Source organism: Quercus suber, unplaced genomic scaffold (genome assembly GCF_002906115.3).
Source record: "Quercus suber isolate HL8 unplaced genomic scaffold, Cork oak 2.0 scaffold_1019, whole genome shotgun sequence".
Taxonomy (NCBI): Eukaryota; Viridiplantae; Streptophyta; class Magnoliopsida; order Fagales; family Fagaceae; genus Quercus; species Quercus suber.
In genome coordinates this window covers 24,233-45,439 of record NW_027070430.1, presented here as the reverse complement: position 1 = coordinate 45,439, position 21,207 = coordinate 24,233, and the positions used below count along the sequence as shown (strand labels likewise).

Genomic DNA, 21,207 nt, shown 5'->3' with positions numbered 1-21,207 from the left:
TCATATATAATAAAAAATTAATATACAAAAAAGTCTCTTTCATTTAACCAAAAAAAGTCTTTCAAAAATAATATATAATAGCTAAACCGAGAAACAAGATAAGATCGGACCTAAGATTCTTACCTCACATGTATGCATGAGGTGGCCTGGTGAACTCAATTATCTATATCAGACATTGTCCAATATCATCAAATTGATATAAAATCAGTATTTTACTATTTTTATCAAACAAGAACTTCTCATTAATTAACCTCATTGATCCATGAGTCTTCCAATTTTTTCCTTAGTGGTTGAGTTAACGAAATTATAGACAAAGTTTAACTACAAAATTAGTTTTAGTCTAAGACTACAACTTTTCTCTAAAAATAAAAAACCTTAAGACCATATCTTTGCTCAATATCTTTTTATTAGAGTTAAATTTTAACAAATCCAACATTAGATTACATCTTATTTTATATCCTTCATGCTTGCAAAATTTTTAGAAAATTAAAAATCAACTGCTAAGTCATCAGTAAATCGTTTAAATTGCAAGTTTATGTAACTTAAAATTATGCATAAAAAAAAAAAGCTTATAGATAAATATAATAAATAATATCCGATTGATATAAAATTTAACATGTTTATTAAGAAGGCAAAGAACATACAATTTAACGATTAGATTTTCAAAATATGTAGTAATGTTTATTTTATTGAGCAAAGTTATAGTCTTAAGGTGCAACTAATTTTATAGCTAAATTTTGTTCCCATGTTATTATAATGGCAAATATTCTATTAGTTCATTTTATTTTTTATTTTTAACATTAAAATGCACCAGTGCAGTAATCTCCATTATAATAAATCTGCCACGAGTTGCAACTTGCAAGCTTATCTCTTATGGACTCAATCATATAATTAAACCATGCTTAGACACTCCACTAGTCTTTTTGATAAAGCTTATCTCTCTGATTAATTTTTTTTTTTCTATCCATATTTTTATCCTTCAGTTTATCACAGAGTTATGGAGGATTCAAGTACCGCCAATGGTGAAGACTGGATTAGTAGGTTACCAGATTCACTTCTTTGTCACATACTCTCATTTCTTTCACCAAAGGAAGCAGTTGGGACTAGCATCTTGTCAAAGAGATGGGAGAACCCATGGACTTGTGTCCCCAGTCTTTATTTTTGTGATACCTTTATGACTGACTGTGGTAATTACATGAACAAGGTAAATTGCTTTATTGATTATGTAAACTGGGTTCTTGCTCATCGTGATGGATTTGCCATTGAAAAATGCAATCTCTCATGCTACACATTACATGCATCAGCACATCTTTATTCATGGACTTGTGCTGTGATTGCTTGTATGGTTCAAGAGCTAACAATTAAGTCTGAGCTTTTTCGAGTAGGACAGTTACCATGGTGCCTTCTCACATGCAAAACACTTGTGGTTTTAAAAATTCATGGAAGATTTGTGCTCAACTTCCCAACACTTATTTGTTTGCCAAGACTTAAATTCCTTTATCTGAATTCTGTTATATATGGGGATGATGCCTCAATGCAAAAGCTCTTTTCTAGTTGTCCTGTCCTTGAAGATTTGGTCATAAAGAGGCATGACTGGGATGGTGTGCGGATTATGAATATCTCTGTACCTTCATTGAAAAGATTGTCAATATTTTCCTCAAGTCTAAGACGCATAGGAAATTATGAGTACAAGGTTGTCATTAATACCCCAAATCTTGAGTATTTGGAAACTGATGATTATATGTATGAAGATTATTCAGTGAATTCCTCACCCTCTTTGGTTGAAGCATGCATCCAAGGTACATGTGTATTTGGACTTCTTGATGGAATCTCTCAAGTCAAGCTTTTAGCATTATCTGGTGATGCTATGCAGGTATGCTTGCACACTTTTCTGTCTGATGTTAACTTCTATATTTATTTGCATACTGCATCTCATCAAATTCATTTTGTTTCCAATGATCTGTGTTCAGTCTCTGCACAATATTGTTCCCATCCTCCCCACCTTTCATAATCTCACCCATTTGAAGCTTGGAATTGATGACAATGTTGGTTGGGAACTACTACCAAATATACTTCAGAGTTCACCCAATCTCAAAGTTCTTAACTTTAAGGAGGTGAGTTTGGATTTCTTTTTCCCCTTTGTTTGGATGGTGGGTTAATTCATGTGTATGTCATTGTTAGATTAAATGAATAAACTCACTACTTCCTAAGAGATTAAAATTTTGAGAGAATTGATAATTTAACATGGTATTAGAGTAGGATGTCTTATTCAATCTTATGTGTTCACTTTATCTCTGGTTTAAACTTTTTCATGTTAGGCCTCACTCAATAACAGCTCAGGTGGCCCACACGTGAAAGAAAAGTTGTAGATTAAATGAATAAATTCATTGTCTCTTAATATTTTAAATTTTTGGGAGAATCGTTAATTTAATAGGACCAAAATTTTCTTTAAAATATCAAAATATTTTGTTTTCTTCCTTGTCAGGGACTTGTAAAACCTTTCAACAAAGGAACCTTTCAATTCAGCTGGAATCCGCCTAGATGTGTGCCAAATTGTCTGCTCTTGCATCTTAAGACAATTGAAATTCACAATTTTCTTGGAACACCAGATGAGGTAAAACTTGTAAAATATTTGCTGTGGCATGCAAAAGTTTTGGTATTGATGACAATATATTGGTACGATTTAATGATGGACTCAGAAAGCCTAACGGCAATGGTAAAGACGAAAGTTGATATGTCAAAGTCACCAAGAGGTTCAAATACCTGTCGACTCATATTTCATGATTTGATGTATTGACTATGTGCTCCATCCCTCTGGAAGATCAGCATCTTTTGAATCACCGTCTGCCTTATTAATGTAAAAATTTATTCTAAGATATTTAGTACAGTAATAACAACAAATGTAGTCCTAATCGAAACCAAATATTACCTTGCTTTACCTTAGAAGATTTGGAACTGCTCATTTCAGAGAGCATTTTGATATCTTATTGCTTTCTTAATTATGTGCAAGTGCAACACGAGGTAAGTGATTGTTATGTGGAAATGATAGTTGTAGGTCCATCTAAATAGTTGATCTTGATTGAAATGTTATAGGTTATTGGACTTAAAGAGTGGGTGTGTTCACATTTTCAATTGGTATGACATTGGTTTAATTAAAAAATTGTGGTGGGGAATCCTTCAAAAGAGAACAACCACTACTTCTCTCCTATGGCTTGGAAAGATTTATGCCAATCCAAGAAGGATGGTGGCCTTGGTTTCAAATCTTTTTCAGATTTCAATATCTCCCTGCTAACAAAGCTCCATGGTGGATTTTAGGAAGAAAATAAAAAAGGAAAATTTTGTAATCAAGCTTTGTCTGCAAAATATAAGGTGGATAGGAAATGGCCTTGGGCGTAGACTCCAAAAAAGGCCTCCTGGACTTGGAAAAGTGTAGAAGCAGCCAAGCCCATGCTTTTAGGTAGAGCATGTGAGATTGTGAAAAATGGGGAGTTTCTTAACTTGGGAGGATCCATGGACTCCAAATCTTCCCAACTTTAAACTAGTGCTTGTTACAAATTCATGGGTAGGACTTACTCTTGAAAACTGGCTTGCAAAGAAAGGGCGTCCAAGAGCTTATAAATACATGGTTAAATTTATACTTAATCTATGTGGAATGCTAGGATCATAACAATGCCTAAGTCACCTAAATGCTTGAATAATTGTCTAGTAGTGTCACAATTATTTACGCCAAACAAACAAGGGTGGGATGAAGCAAAACTTTCTCAGTTATTTGAGAATGATTCAGTCAAGGCTATTAAGCAAATTCCAATCAGGGCACACAGCACTTCAGATGGGTGGACCTGGACCAAATCATCAAATGGATCCCCTAACTGTTAGATCAACTTATTGGGAAGTTACTGCCTCCAGTAGAGGGGATGGGTTTGATGAGGTCAAAGCAAAAATATGAAGTCTAATTTACATGAGAGGCTAAAGATGATGCTATGAAGAATTGCCTCTAGAATAATTCCTACAAAGGATACCATTTTGAGGTTCAACCTAGACATTGACCAAGCTTGCCACTATGTGGTGAATCTCATGAAACTTCAGTGCATATCTTTATCCACTGCCAAGCAGCTGGATCGGGAGTGCAATTACCCCTAAATTTGTTTTTCTAACCTTTAAAAAGATCAATGATATTGTTAAAGGGGACAAATGTAATTTTATTGTATATAGGCTAGTATTTTTATAAATAAATTTTGGGCCTAAAAATACTTTTGTCTCTACACATAACATACTCTCTTAAGTAACGTGGGCCAATTATCCATCTTTTTTTTTAAAAAAACAAACACGTGCACAAAATATTTGGGAGTTCTTAAAATTAGATTCAATCATGGTAAAATTTGAATGGATTTGATTTTACCACATCATGATCTAAAGATTCTAAACAGATATTGACTAACACTTATTTGAGATCTAATTAAAGTATTATAAGATGTGACAAAATCTAATCTATTCATTTCATAATGAATTAGTAGGCTTTTAATATCTCCACAATGGTTTAGATCATGATCTCCACAATGGTTCTAACCCCAACTAACTTAAAATCCTGGGTCCATCCCTAGTTCAGATCAAAGATCAAACAAGTCTAAACATCCAAGGAAGGAAAGGTCTGACTTAAGCAACCATCCCCTCTGCATTAAATGACTTTCACCTACTAGCTATACTGCATTTGATACTAAATGACCCGTCAGAGTAGTGCTAAGCACCCATTTTTCCATCCACTTTCACCTAAAAAAAGAATGTAGAAATGCAAGATAGGACAAGTATCACTATCTCCCACTCTCAAAATCCACCCTTTAGGTGAACAGTGAGGGAAGGACCTCCTTTAGTATAAATAGGAACTGATCCCCCGTGAGCAAAGGATTCAGAGAACTTCTCAATAAAAAAAGTGTCGTGTAAACATAGAACAGATTTAAACAGTTTGTACGTTTGGGTCTACTATCGGTTGTTGGTCCATATTTATTAATTAGTTGTATTGGTTGGGCCCTTGTCAATTTCAAGCGGATTTTACCCCATACAAAGAGAAACCAAATTATTCAGTTAAGAGAATTCTAGAGTCAGACAAATTTATTGCTCTCCTTGTTTGGTCAATAAATTTCTTGAGGTTTTCTCACTTATGGAGTTAACTAACGAAGTGAGAAACAGCTCATTTTATGCGTGAACACTTTGTTATGTCAAAATCTTAGAACACCCACCTACCCGAACACCCTGGTTTAGAAACTTGCGTGAGGCTCTTGTTATTTCATTCACTTCTTTCTGCTAATATGCCGATATCCTTTCTTATATTATAATGTAAGGTATATTAATAGATAATTGCACTTTTTCTTCTTTTGGCTAAATTACAAAGAGAGTTTTGTTTTCAGTGTCATCTCCCATAAATAATATTCTGTGTATCAGTACTTCATAAATTTTCACGATATATATGGTGAAATTTATCTATTCATTAGTTTTTTGATGTATGTGTTGAAAGTCCAACTATGTAAACATTTGTGATCACTGTGTATATGTGCTTTTCTTATAACTTTTCCCCAAGTTTCACTACATATGCTCTAATATTTATACAAAGGCCGCAACAAAATTGTCATTTTCATTTAAAAAGATAAATAAGTAAAATAATTTTTTTAATCCTTTTCAATTCAATATCTACCACTCATTCTCATCCACAACTCTGCCATAATTTATGGCCCGTTTGGTTAAAGATTTCTAGTATAATTATTTAAATATTGTGGAAATACATGTTGGTTAAAAAGTGTTGTAAAAATGCATATTGTAGTATTTAAATACTAAAAACTATTGGCTAAATGCCCCTACCAAACACTCTATTAGTTCTGGGGATCACAACTTTTCTTAATTCTGACGCAATTCTAGGACTACAATTTTGCCATAATTTTAAGTAAGTTGTTTATTATTTTCATATAAATTCACAATCTTTTTATCTATCACTCATAATTTGCCACATGAATTGTGTCAAGGCCCAAGGATTTTGTAGTTAAATTGACACATTTTCATGCACAAAGTGCTTGGAGTTTTAGGAAGAAATTATTTGAGTTGCAGACTTAACAACGTATTATAATTATCTCTAAAAAAATATTTTCTTTAAATTTGGATAACTAATAACAATCTACTATTGTATAATATAATTTTAAAAATAAGTGTGTAATTAATTTTTGTCTAGAATAATTATGTTCGAATAAAATTAAACAGAAAAATGTCAATAGATTTGTTAATAAATTAGGGCTCGTTTGGTACGTGTGTTTAAATAACAGTTTTCAATTTTTTTGAAAATATATGTAGGTAAAAAAAGTGTAAAAATACATGTAATATTGTTTAAAAACTGAAAATATATGTTTAAGATGATATACTAAACAAGTCTTTATTCTTTTTTGCTTTTTTAAAAATAAAGTAAAAAAAGAGTCACCACCTTTTAAATTTTCGTGATATTAAAATATTCCTTAAAATGATTCTTTATTGAAAGATATGTAAAAGTAATACTTGCAATATAAATGAGACAGTCTTTCTTTTTTTCCTTTTCTTTCTTTTTTAAAGAGTTTCAACTCATGAAGTTCGCTCCAAATGATAATTTTTTTATTACCAGATCAAGATATCAATTAATTTTTGATGTAAGTAGGGATTGAACTCTAAATTTCTTATACAACTATTAAAAACTTATCAATTAAAAACGTTACTAATTAAGCTGATTGAAATCCACAAATAAAACAATTAAGTTGGAATAAAAATAAAATACAAAAGAAAAAGTAAAACTAAATTGATTATGAAGATATAGGCTCAAGGCTCACAGCTCACGACTCGTTGATGTGATAATTTCTTTTAAATGCATGATATGACGTGATAACATCCAAAAAAATAAATGATTGATGTGATAACTCGTACAAAAGAGAAGAGAAGAGACAGTGGAAATGCCCCTGATTTGAGTCTGGTTAATGTGTGCTCTTAGAGCACATTAAATTTTTTATTTTTGAAAATATTTTTTTGAGAATTGAAAAAGTTGTTATTACTTTTTCAATTCTCAAAAAAACTTTTTCTACAAATAGGACACACATTAATAAAATCTTATAATTTTTTGCTTCATTGCTACAGTAAACAGCTAGAGATAATCGCCCGTTGTAGCTGAGAGGTATTGGCACGATGCATTCTTGGCTTATCATGCTGTGCACGATGCATTATGCAAAAGGTATAAAAAGGATAACGTGTGTCAATGTATATGATACTGCAGATTAAAACAAAAAGTTCACATAATCGGATAAAGCTTGGAATTAATGGGTTATCACTCATCACAATACTCTTCCATTTCACACACAGAGAGAGAGAGAGAGAGAGGTTTACCATAATAAGTTAATTTGAAAGAATGAAGTTGCTCAGGCTATCCACCACAAGAAGTCCACAATATAAAGAAAGCTTAAAAACAAAAACAAAAATCAAGATGAAAAATGTTGAGGTGAGCAATGAGAAAAAAAATTGTTTATTTTTCTTTACACAATAACGATTGTGGGGGGTGGAAGCCCAAACTTATGTATTGGGCCTAATACCCTATTTGAAGGATACTGTGTGTCCAAAGAGATGAAGGCTGTTGAGAAGGAGTCCGTATGAAAGAAAGATATCTGGAAACAGTGGCGACTCTAGGAATTTTGTCCAAAGTGTTCCTGGACAACCCAGAATAGTAACCTATCCTATTCCACTTTGAATAAATTTCAGGTCATTTTGGTCTATTTAGGGTGTTTCAGGACATTTTGGAAAATACTGGCTGAAATTCAAGATTTGGTCGGAATGAAGTTTGTGCTTTAAAAAAAAAAATAATTGTTCTTAAACCAAAACAAATTTGCATTCTTTATAAACTATAAACTATAAGTTCATTTGAAATATTAATAAAATTATTAATTATAGTTGTTTAGTTGTTTTATTAATTTGTTTGTCTTTTATAAACTATAATTTATTGTATTGTTGTTTCATTAATTATAAAATTATTAATTATTGTTTAGCCTAACATAATTTTATTTTTTTTTATAATATATTATTTAATTAAATTATTAATTATTGGTGTTTAATTGCTTCATTAAATTTTTTTTAAAAAAAAAAAAAAAAAAAAAAAAAGAAACTTCAAACTAGTTTGTCAAATTGAAAAGAGGTTTGCCTTATCTCCTTGTGAATAGTACCAATCTTTTCAATATTGAGTTTGCCTTATTTTATAGATAAGGATTGTTATTTTGGCTATCCCAATTAATTAAAAGATAATACATTAAACTAATTCCATTTTAATTGAGATTTTAAAACTTCCTTAGTAGAGTTAAAATTTTGTATAGGTGAATAATGAAGTATAGGATACTTTAAATTTTATACACAAGTTTAGCAAGATTTGTCATTAATCACAAAAAATTAATTAAATATTTATTTGTTATGTTGTTAAAATGACACTAATCATATTAATTACCTTTTATAGTAAAATTCGTAATAATTTTATTAACCAATCTTTGAATGCTATATAGATTATACCAAGCGTTCTACTTTAGAAACTTTAGAAGATTACAATAACAATACTATATAGATTATACCAAGACAGTGGCGACTCCAAGAATTTTGTCCAAGGTGTTCCTGGACAAACCAGAACAGTAACCTATCTTATTCCACTTTGAACAAATTTCAGGTCATTTCGGTCTATTTAGGGTGTTTTGGGACATTTCGGTAAATACCGGTCGAAATTCAAGATTTGGCCAACATGAAGTTTGTGCTTTAAAAAAAAAAAATAATAAAAACAAAAATAAAAACCAAAACAAATTTGCATTCTTTACATCGAAAAACCTCAAAAGGAAAAAAAAAATGAAAAGAAAAGAAAAGAAATGAACAAAGGTACTTGTGCAATAAACTATAAGTTCATTTGAAATATTAATAAAATTATTAATTATAGTTGTTTAGTTGTTTTATTAATTTGTTTGTCTTTTATAAACTATAATTTATTGTATTGTTGTTTCATTAATTATAAAATTATTAATTGATGTTTAGCCTAACATAATTTAATTTATTTGTCTTTTATAATGCATTATTTAATTAAATTATTAATTATTGGTGTTTAGGTGCTTATTAATTTTTTTTTTTAATATCTCACCCCACACCACATGGCCCCATGGCCCCATCTACCCCCACTCAACAAACAAGATTCACACTGCCAATCAGATAAATTCACTAATCACAATACACTAAAAGACAAACTCACCAACACCACCAACACAGTGACACACAGATAAAGTCAAAAAAAGAAAAAAAAAAGAAAAAAAAAAGGGACAAATAAATTGAATAATTATAAAGACTTAAAGACTAAAGAGTGAGAATCAGACTTAAAGACTAAAGACTTGAATAATTATAAGAGCTCTCTCTCAGATCACAGTGGCACAGTCCACTCCACAGCAAAACCCAAAGATTAAGAGAGAAAAGAGAGAGAAGTAATGTGTAAAATACCTTGAGGGAGGCCTGAGGGACGGCGCCGCGGGCCGCGACAGCACGTTGAGGCGTCGAAGGTGAGGAAGGATTCGAGGCCAAGTGTTGGCGTCACATGCTCTGATCCGATTGGACCGATCTCCAATCTCTAATGCCCGATCCAAGCTTAGTTGCTCAAGTTTCAACTGGAGGCGCTGTCGCCGCGTCGCACCTATGTGCTTGATGATGAGGTTTCAGGCGATCCAGGCGGAGGCGTAAGGCGTTGTTGAGGTTTTTTTTTCTTTAGGTGGTTTCTGATTTTAGGTTAGGTAAGTTTCTGATTTTAGGTTTCTGATTTTAATCGGCAGACACGTATTCGTATTGGGTTTTGGTTGGTTGGCTTTTTTTTTTTTTTTTTTTTTTGAGAATACGTTTGGGTGGGCCTGTTGGGTATTTAGTTAATAATGTATTTTGATGTTGGGCTTTTTTCTTTTTTGGGCTTGCTCTGTAACCATTTTTTTTTTTTTAGATTTTAGTTCAAAATTTGTTTGTCATAAAAATTTAGAGGGTGTTCCTGATTTTGCTGAAGGTGTTCCTTTTTTTTTTTTTTTTTTTTTTATGGGTAAACAAATAATAAAATTTAAAATTTTATATATATAATTTTTTTTTTCAAGTCAGGGTGCTCCTGGGAACACCCTGAGCCCAACGTGGTGTCACCACTGGACCAAGAGTTCTACTCTAGAAACTTTAGAAGAGATTACAATAACAATATAGCTATTGTATGTTGATTATTGATTAGAACAAATTAATAACAAAGTAAATAAAGTGCTAAGTAAAAGTATAAATCAAATAGAAAGATGAAATGTGGAGGACCAAGAAAGCAAACAATATATATATATATATATATAAAATCATATAATAAGTCTCAATAAAAACATATTAAATAATATTTAATCATTATTTGGGAGCTTGTACTTACACCTGCGAAAATGGAATAAAAAATTGAAATCACCCGCTAATCAAAATCTAACGCATTCAAAATCTATGATAAATGGTCTAGATTACACCAATATAAACACAACAATTAAAAAATAGGCTAAAATGAAAAACTTTATTTCTAAATTTTACCAAAATTTATTTCAATCCTTTAACTTTTCAATTTAATCCTCTAAGTTTTAAAGTGTTTAATTTAGTCCTCTGTTAGACCTTAATTATTAAATTTATTATCTTAATAGTTTTTCTAAATTAAATTTAAAAAAAAAAACCAAAAATTAAAAATGACGTCGTGAATTAATTAACCCACAAGTCAACTTTGAGAAAGAGAGACCGAGAGAGAGAGCTGTTAGTCCCGTCTCGACTAGTACCTCAAGAACCCCAATAAGTAATAACTAACGGACAAGGTGACAGTGAATTGAGTCCATGACTCGTGAGGACACAACGTTGTAGGATGCACTTTGAATTTTTAGCTTGCCTATTGAAATTTTCCTAAATGGTTGTCTGAGATTTCTTATAAATCCTACTGTATTACGAGGTGCAAATTGGGAATTGTAGATACATGGTATTTGTGACATTATGGCAGGGAAGATGGATGCTGTTGTCCTTATTATCTGTAGCTGAGACTTTTTATTTTTTGGATGTGAGTGTTGATACGTATTTGATGGGTTTCATAGGTTGTAAAAATTATGGAAAAGATTCATGGTATGTTAATGTTTTTCAGTTAATGATTATCTGAAGGCTGATTTTTTTTTTTTTTTTTTTTTACTCCATCAACTGTCATATTGTACGTTCCTAAATGGTTCTTAGAGGCGTCAAGGTAAAGATGGGATGGTAGGTGTAGGGATGGAGGGACAGGACCGATGAAGTGAGAACTGGGAGTCTGGGAACGATAGATGAGAGAGCCTAGGCTAGGCTCAGTGGGTAACATGATGTCGTTTTTAATTTATGGTTTTTTTTTTAAAAAAAAGAAATAAATAATTTAATAATTAAATATTAAAATTAGACTAAAATGACATCATTTTGGGGGCCTAAGGATAAAGATAAACAGAGATCTAATAAAGAGCTAAATTAAACACTTTTGAAATTTAGAATATTGAATTTAACATTTTTAAAACTTAGAGAATTGAGTTGAACCAAATTATTGGTAAAGTTTAGGAACCACATTAGTATTTTACCCATAAATCAATCAATCTTTGGCCACAAAATCCTAAAGTCTATATATGAAAAAAACAATTGAAGTCCAAGGATGATGCCAAGATCGTTAGTCAAGTTGGTTTGTCTAGATGGGTTAGCATGGGCTTTGTCTCTGTACTTGTAAGATCGAGAATTGGATCCTCTTTGAGTGGTCACTGGTATGCTAGCCATGGAGCCTCCGATGGTAAAGTTAGTGGATAGAATTGGCAAAGATGGATTATAAGAGCTAGAGAGAATAAAGTGTTTTGGCGTGTGTGTATGTACTTTGTTTATTTCTGAAGTGTGTCTTATATACATACCCTTTTCTTCTAGCCATTGTACCCTTTATGGTGGCATAAGTCCTTACGTGTAATGACGGCTAGATGAAGATGGAAGGTTTTTTTTTTTTTTTTTAGACGTGACCCTTAGGATTCCGTTCTGGCCACATTTAATGTGTAGTGGCGGCGCCGTACGTGTTGTGGCCATGTGGCACATTCTGACTAGTGGATGCCTTTGTTTGGTTCAAGGGGCTTTTGGTTTTCCTGTTGGTTTTCAGTTTCCTAAGATTGGTTTAAAAACTCTTTGCTTTCTTCTTCACTTTCTCACATCTTGCCATTTTCGCATCTTTTTCTGAGCTTCTCAACCTTTGGTGTTTCCCCCATTTTTTTGAGCTTGAATTTTTGAGCTTTTGGAGTTTTTGAGGTATGATTTTTTTTCACTTTCCTTTTTCTCTTTTCTGTAGTGCCATTCTTTTGCCCTTTCTTGCTTTGTTTAGAAATTTGTTCTTCTTTTTCTTTAGTTTCTATGATTGGAAATTTTGAAATTAGGCAACTCTGTCCCTTTGTCTCTTTTCTTTTTGCACGATTAGGGGCGTCTTTAGGTTTTTTCCGTACTCGTTGTGCTTCAATTGAAGGGTTTACAGTTGGGGGTCACGGTTTAAGTTTGGTATTGACTGATCTGTTTCCTTTGTTGCGTCAATCTGTAGATTGGTTTGAGTAGTTAGTGGGTAGCTGAGGAATCATGTCTGAGGTGAGGTCTAGTGAACTAGAAACTGGGTTGTCGTCTAACGACAACCCTGTTGAGGCGGAGGTGGATACTGCTGCTTCTAGTCGAAGAGAAGTTAAGGCTTTTCATGCCCTTGGGGAGGCGTGTGCTCTGGACTCTAACACCCTTTCTAGGTTTAGAGATAGGTTTTAATTCCCTAAGAGGGTTAGAATTTGTCTTCCCCATGAAGAGGAAAGGGCTTGTCATTTCTTCCTTGGGGAAGTGTGTTTTTACGCAGCTGCTTTCCTGTGCGGGCTTAGGTTTCCCGTCCACCCCTTCATGATGGATCTCCTGGGCAACTTATGCCGAATTCATGGAGAATTGTGATTAGTTGTATGGAGATATGGATGGTCGTAACTAAAGGCGACATGACTAGGGTGGACAAATTCATACATTTGTACCACTTAAAGGAGTCAAAGGAGTACACGTACTATGAACTTATGCCTTGGGTCAGGAAGGCAAGGTTCATTAATGATCTACCTTCGTCCTTCCGATATTAGAAATCGAGGTTCTTTTTTGTGTCTGAGGATGGATGGGAGACTCCTTCTGATGAACTTTGGGTGAAGTTCCTAGGTTGTTTCGTTGTTGGAGAGCCCCGAGTCTAGGTGCGCTGTCTTCCTGCCAGTCCTTTCTTATTCTTCTTCCTCCTTAATTTGTTACTAACCTCCTATTTGTAACGTTTATGCAGTTAAGAAGCGTCCAAAGCTGAAGAGCAAGTACAAGGAGCACGTCCAAGCCGCTACTGAGTACGTTAAGATGATTGATGACCTGGTCGATCCGAGAACTTTAGCTCGTCATTACCTTGGTCTAGAGCTTTCTTCCTTCGTTCTGCATGCTATTGAGATTAAAGAAAAGAGTAAGTGTTTGGCTCTTCCAGAGAAAAATTCCTTCCCTTTTTTTTTTTAATTTTTTTTTTATTATCAAGTGTTTCTCTTTTGCAGAGATGACGATGAAGTTCAATCAAGAAATGTACGACAAGATGATGGCCAAGAAGAACGAGCCTCTCTCAAACCTCAAGAAGAGAGTGGTACGGGTCGTTGAAAAGGGGACTCCCGTCACCCCCATTGCTTTTGTCCCTGAGGCCACGAGGGTCACGTCTCCTGCTAGCTCTATGGAAGAGATCACTCCTCATCCAAAGAAGTAGCAGGTGGCGGACAAGGGCAAGGAAAAATTCAACTCACGCTTGTCAAGTGTTTGGGACGACGTTGGCCTGGCCCTAATGAGGGCATAAGATGCCTTTATTGCCGAGGAGCTCAAGGTGTTCTCAAGTATGCCCTCCAACGAGATCGTGGGTCACCACATCCACAAACTCATCCATGTGATGTACTTGTATCACTTGTTTTTTTCTTTTTTGATTTTGCATATGAATCTGAAGGCTTGATGTTCTATATGATCTTCTTTTTAGTTGTTGGGGGAGACGATCCACGCCATGTCGAAGTACCTGAGCCACAAGGTGAAGGTTGCATTAGTGAGGCCCAAGGTGGAGGCTCTGGAGATGGAGAACTCTAAGATGGGGAAGGAGCTTATTTCTGCGATGGACGAGGCTAGTAATGCTAAGGAAAAGGCTAAGGCTTTGGTTGACGACCTGAGGACGGAGAAGTAGCTGACCATAGAGAAGGACGAGCAACTCCAAGCTGCGAACCAGAAGGTCAAGACTGTTGTTGCAAAGGCCGTTGAAGCCTTTCAACAAACTAATGAGCACAACACTGTTCTCTTTAGTTGGTACTACAAGGGCTTCTAGCTCCTTCGGCGGTACCTCGTTAAGCACCCTATTGGCGTGGACCTGGGAAGTCTAGACCTAGAGGAGGTGAACAAGGAGATGGAGACGGATGAGGCTTCTCAGTCCGCGACTGCTACTCCTAAGGGGAACACTCCAAAGACCACTCCTACTAGTGGTGACGAGGCTGCTGCTTGATACAGAACCTATCTAGTAGACATATATATACATTTTGTTTTTGCTTTTGGGTGCCCAGCGTGTTTTTAGGCTTTTCATTCCAATTCCAAAACAATGCTTTTTGCCCAGGGTTTTTTGGGCTTTAATTTTTGATTATGGACAAGATATGTTTATGCTATTGTTTATTTTCATACCTTTGATGGTTCTTCTTTTGTTCATTTTTTGGTTGCCATGTTTGATGTTCTTGATTTGCATGTGACTTATGTCTCTACTAGAAGCCTCATCGCTTACCCTCATCTAAGGGTACTTTGTCACTTAGTTATTTTTAGGTGACTAACATCCTGTTAGGGAATTTTGCCACTTAGGCTTCGTTAGTGACTAATATCCGTCTAAAGGAATTTTATCACTTAGCCGTTTTTAGGTGACTTACATCTAGCTAAGGAATTTTGTCACTTAGGCTTCGTCAGTGACTAATATCTGTCTAAGGGAATTTATCACTCAGCTGTCTTTAGGTGACTTACATCCAGCTAAGGAATTTTGTCACTTAGGCTTTGTTAGTGACTTACATCCGTCTAGCAGAATCTCATCACTTAGCCATTTTTAGGTGACTTACATCCAGCTAAGGAATTTTGTCACTTAGGCTTCGTCAGTGATTTACATCCGTCTAATGGAATTTTATCACTTAGCCTTTTTTCTTTTGAGTGATTTATATCCAGTTAAGGAATCTTATTACTTGGGCTTCGTCAGTGATTTACATCTGTCTAGCGGAATTTTATCACTTAGCCTTTTTTCTTTTGAGTGATTTATATCTAGTTAAGGAATCTTATCACTTAGGCTTCATCAGTGATTTACATCCGTCTAGTGAAATCTTATCACTTAGCCTTTTTTAAGTATTCTAGGCTTGCATACAATACGTTGGAATATTGGCTGAATAATGCTTTTATTGCTTTAAAATGTGAATACAATTGTACTTTATATCTATTGTTGGTATTTCTTCAAATGCTCGATATTCCATGGCCGGGGTAGCTTCTTCTCGTCCATAGTCTCCAGGAGATAGTTGCCTTGCCTTGAGTAATGGATGATCTTGTAGGGCCCTTCTCAAGTTGGTCCAAGCTTCCTTTGGGTTGGATTCTTAGTAGTTGGCATGACTTTGTGCAGAACGAGGTCTCCTATGTTGTAGTATTCAGCCATCTTCTACTGGTATTTCATCATCTTCTATGATGCTCTGTCTCTTACTTCATCCAAGCAATCCAGGTTGACTTTCAATTGATTGTCGTTGTTGTCTTCACTAAAAGCTTATCTTCTCATGTTGGTGACTCCTACTTTGACTAGAATTACTACCTCGGTGCCATAGGTGAGCCTAAAGGGAATTTCTCTTGTCGGGGTTCTTACTGTAGTCCTATATGCCCATAAGACATGAGACAATTCCTCTGGCCATGTGCCCTTCGCCTCCTCCAGCTGTACTTTGATGATCTTCAGCAGCATTCGGTTCGTCACTTCCTTCTGTCCATTGGCTTGCGGATGTCCTGAAGACAAGAACTGGTTTTTGATTCCCAATCCTAAGCAAAAGCCTTTGAAGTCTTGGCTGTCGAATTGTCGTTCGTTGTCTGATATGATTGTCCATGGTATCCTGTATCTGCAAACTATATTCTTCCATACGAAGTTTTGGATCTTTGCCTCTATGATAGTTGGTAGTGCTTCTACTTCAATCCATTTTGTAAAGTAGTCAATTGCCACCAATAAGAATTTTACCTATCTTTTACCTCGGGGTAATGGGCTTAAGATGTTAATTCCCCACTGGGCGAATGGCCATGGGGAGGTTATGGGTGTTAACCTTTCTATTGGGATGCGTTGAACATTCCCAAACCTCTGACACTTGTTGCATCGTTCAATGAACTCTTTTGCTTCTTTTTGCATAGTAGGCCAAAAGTAACCTGTTCTGACGATCTTACTTACCAAGGATCTTGGGCCGGTGTGGTCTTCGCATATCCCTTCATGGATCTCCTCCAGGATGTACTTAGCTTCACTTTCCTCAACACACTTGAAGTAGGGCATAGAGAACCCTCTTTTGTACATGGTGCCGTTTAGGATTGTGAACCTAAGTTGCTTTCTTACTGACTTTCCTGGGCTCCTTGATGTCTGATGAAAGTCGATCATCTCTGAGGAAAGATAGGATTGAGGTTATCCAGCTATTTTCGCTTTGAATTGCCAAGGTGTGGAACTCTTTGTGTGGGTTCTTCTTTTTTTTCTTTTTTCTTTTTTTTTTTCGTAGTAAAACAGCACACAAGCCCAAGTTAAAGAGCAAGCACCCCAAGCCTAATGCTTTAAGGGGTTGGGCTTGGTTCACCGCAGCTAAATTGGGCTGATTTTGAACAAGTAGGATCTGCACAGGGTGCAGATCCTACAACACATACATACTAACATACCACAAGCATATACGTATTGAATAGCAAGGAATAGTAAAGAATTAAATAAAGATGAAAAAAAGAAAGGAAAACAATGTAAAAGATGTCAGGGGTCCTTAAAAAAATGTGAAATACTTCATTGTTTTCTTAATTTTTTATGATACATCATGCTTACTAGAATGTGTTACAAGGTTCAAATAAATTCAAAAATCATAGACTTGGATGGCTCTTCAAGCCTCTAAGACTTGTGAAGTTTGAATCCGTTAAATCCAAGTGTGTTCTCTAGTGGCTATTTGAGGATCCCGGGCGTTGTTTTCCCTCTCTTTCTCTCCTTTTTTGAATTATGACGGAGTTTTCTCAAGTATTTTTACTCCGATTCACTATTGTTGAATATGTCTTTCACTGTTGGCTGCTTACCCTTTTATAGTGCCACCCTAGGGTTTCTGAGGTACCATCGATTCCGTCAATTTACTCCCCTAAGTACTAGAACCAATGTTGTACCAGCAATATTGGTGGTTGGTCCCTTCCTCATTCCTTATTATTTTCTTCTTTTGAGATTCTTTCTTCAAAAGTCTCTAGCTGACTTTCCCATTCTAGGGGTCCTAAAAGGCTGACCTTTGGTCTTTCCTTCTCCAAGGCTTCTAGATTCCACTTTTTTTGACCCACATTTTGGCTGCTTTCCCTTTTGTTATTTTTTCCAAGTGAGCTGATACCTTTCTGCCATGTTGAAAGATCCCCAACCCTATTTTGTACATGGCGTCATTCAGGATTGTGAACCTGGGCTGCTCTCTTACTGACTTTCCTAACCTCCTTGACGTCCGGTGGAAGTCGTTCATCTCTAAGGAAAGACAGGATTGAGGTCATCTAGCTATTTTCGCTTTGAATTGCGAAGGTGTGGAACTCTTTGTGTGGGTTTTTTTTTTTTTTTTTTTTTTTTGTGTGTGCGTAAAACAGCACACATGCCCAGGTTAAAGAGCAAGGACCCTAGGCCTAATGCTTTAAGGGACTGGGCTTGGTTCATCGCAGTTAAATTCTGCTGATTTTGAACCAAGTGGTGCATAGAGCATAGATCCTACAAAACATACATACTAACATACAGCAAGCATATATGTATTAAATAGCAAGGAACAGTAAAGAATTAATAAAGATGAAAAAAAGAAAGGAAAACAATGTAAAAGACGTCAGGGTCCTTAAAATAACGTGAAATACTTCATTGTTTTCTTAATTTTTTTATGATACATCATGCTTACTAGAATGTGTTATAAGGTTCAAATAAGTTTAAAAATCACAGACTTTGATGGCTCTTCAAGCTTTTAAGACTTGTGAAGCTTGAATCCATTGAATCCAAGTGTGTTCTCTAGTGGCTATTTGAGGATCTTGGCGCTGTTTTCCCTTTCTTTCTCTCATTTTTTGAATTCTGACAGAGTTTTCTCAAGTATTATTACTCCGATTCACTATTGCTGAATATGTCTTTCACTGTTGGCTGCTTACCCTTTTATAGTGCCACTTTAGGGTTTTGGGGGTACCATTGATTCCCTCAACTTGCTCCCCTGGGTACCAGAACCAATGTTGTGCCAGCAATATTGGTGGTTGGTCCCTTCCTCATTCCTTATTATTTTCTTCTTTTGAGATTCCTTCTTCAAAAGTCTTTAGCTGACTTTCCCGTTCTGGGGGTCCTAGAAGGCTAACCTTTGGTCTTTCCTTCTCTAACCTTCTAGATTCCACTTTTTCAGACCCACCTTTTGGCTGCTTTCCCTTTTGTCATTTTTTCCAAGTGAGCTGATTCCTTTCTGCCATGTTGAAAGATCCCCAGCCACTTTCCTTGGTGGTTTTTCCTCCTTGGTTCTTCGAGGTACCAAACCCTTACTCATGAGTTGTTGGTTCCCAACCTTCTGATTCCTTTTTTGCATCATGGGTTAGCTCATAGGGACATATTTGTTCTGGTTCCTCATGTGTCTTGGCATGCCTCCTTGAACTGTCTCAATCCCAACCTGGCCCTACTACATGTCCCAAGAATCCCAGGCGCCTAAGAATCCCCAAGTATCCTAGCCCAGTTCCTTTCCTAGGCTCCCAACGATATTTCTAACCTTTTAAGGCTAGGCTGGGCCTTTTCTTTCCTTTGTTTTTCTATGAGGTCCGAAACTTACCCATTCATGGATTTAGGTCCCTCTTTATGGACCCTTCAAGAGTTTGGAACTCTCCTCATTTTTCTTTATTGAAAGCCTAAATGTTTTACTTTCCTGGATTTCAATCCTTTACGTTATTTTGGGCCTTGGTGCAACATTGTGATTTTTTTGGACCTCAACACTCTTCAATGTTGGGATGCTTCTGGACTTCCTTCTTCAAGTTTGTGATCGTTGATCTTGCTTTTGATGATGCTTGCTTTGCTATCTCGTCTGCTTCCATGTTTTGGCTCTTGGGTACCTGAACAAATTCTACCCAATAAAATTCATGGGCCAGATGCCTCATCATCCTCAGGTATTTCGGCATCCTTTCCTTCTTTGCCTCATATTCTTCCTTTATCTGTCCCACTTCTAGCTTAGAATCACTCTAGAGGAGCAACTTTCTAGCGCTCAACACTTTTCCGACCCTTAGTCCTATCAGTATTACCTTGTACTCTGCCTTGTTGCTAGTGGCTGGGAATTGAAGTTGAACTCCATATTTGAATGTATCTCCTTTTGGGGTAATGAGGATAACCCCTACTCCACCCATTTTTCAGGCTGCCGACCCGTCAACCTAGATCATCCATCTCTTCGCTTCGTCCTGTGCTCCTTCTTCATCAGTGCTCGTGAAGTCGGTGATAAAGTTTGCTAATACTTGTGCCTTGATCACTGTTCTAGGATGGTACTCAATGTCAGATTGGCTAAGTTTAATTGCCCACTGCACCATTCTTCCTGTAGCCTCGGGCTTGTTTATCAACTTCTTTATGGGTTGATCTGTTATCACCAGGATAGGATTTGCTTAGAAATAAGGGTGCAGCTTACAAGAGGCCACAATTAACGCAAATGCAATTTTCTCGATTTGTGGGTATTTTACCTCAGCTCCTTGGAATGCTTGACTGACATAGTAGATTAGGAGTTGGGTTCTATTCTCTTCCCGAATCAAGGCCGCACTTACAGCTGTAACTGAAACTGCTAGGTATAAATATAGGTCCTCTCCTTATTTTGAAGGGCTCAAAAGAGTTGGATTGCTTAGGTAACGTTTAAGCTCTTGAAAGGCCTACTTGCATTCCTCTATCCAGGTGAAAGCTTGTTTCAGAGTTTTGAAGAAGGGTAGACATTTGTCCGTTATTTTAGAGACAAGCCTGTTGAGTGCTGCTATTCTTCCTGTTAGTTTCTGGACTTCTTTCACCGTCCTTGGCGATGTCATTTCTTATATGGCTCACACCTTTTCTAGGTTTACTTCTATCATTCTTTAGGACACCATGAATCCTAGAAATTTCCTAGACGCTACCCCGAAGGTACACTTACTGGGATTCAGCTTCATTTGGTATTGTCTGAGAGTAGTGAAGGTCTCCTCAAGGTCGTCCAAATGTGCAGATTCTTCCTTGCTCTTGATGAGTATGTCATCTACGTATATCTCCATGTTTCTCCCGATCTGCTTACTGAACATTCTATTGACTAACCCCTGATAGGTTGCTCCTGCATTTTTCAGTCCGAAGGGCATTACCTTGTAGTAGTAGAGTCCTTGGCTTGTGATGAAGGCAGTCTTCTCTTGGTCTTCTTTTGATATTTTGATTTGGTTGTATCCCGAGAACGCGTCCATGAATGTAAGGAGCTTGTGTCCTGCCATAGTATCCACAAGTTGATCTATTCTTGGTAGGGGGAAATTGTTTTTCGGGTAGGTCTTATTCAGGTTTATGAAGTCTACACACATCCTCCACTTCCCATTTACCTTCTTCACCAGGATGACGTTGGCCAGCCAATCTGGATAGTAGACCTTGCGAATGAAGTCTGCTGCTAGCAATTTTTTTACCACATCCATGATTGCCTTGTTTCATTCAGTGGCAAAGGCTCGTTGCCTTTGATGGACGGGCTTCCTCTCGGGATCTACATTCAGTTGATGTTGGATGACCTCAGTTGCTATGCCTAGCATATCCTCGTGACTCCATACAAAAAGGTCCAAATTTCCTTTAAGGAATTAGACTAGTTTATTTTCATCTCTTCGCTCAAAGTCATCCCTATCCTTGTGGTCTTCAATGGTTCCCCATCTACCAGCTTCAGTTTCCAA

The 21,207-nt window shown here is 36.0% G+C and overlaps 1 protein-coding gene across 2 annotated transcripts; it reads left to right on the top strand.

Annotated features, from left to right (window-relative positions):
* The first annotated feature begins 868 nt into the window (after nucleotides 1-868).
* On the top strand, nucleotides 869-2,985 carry LOC111999393 (F-box/FBD/LRR-repeat protein At5g56420). 2 transcript variants are annotated; one of them, XM_065768902.1, is made up of 4 exons: nucleotides 869-1,873; nucleotides 1,971-2,114; nucleotides 2,486-2,614; nucleotides 2,700-2,802. In XM_065768902.1, the coding sequence occupies exons 1-4, from the start codon at nucleotides 998-1,000 to the stop codon at nucleotides 2,706-2,708; spliced, it is 1,158 nt and encodes a 385-aa protein (XP_065624974.1). In that variant the 5' UTR covers nucleotides 869-997; the 3' UTR covers nucleotides 2,709-2,802. The 2 variants fall into 2 exon arrangements, with proteins under 2 accessions (XP_065624974.1, XP_023887288.2); XM_024031520.2 differs by having other exon boundaries at nucleotides 2,486-2,985.
* Nucleotides 2,986-21,207: the final 18,222 nt, after the last annotated feature.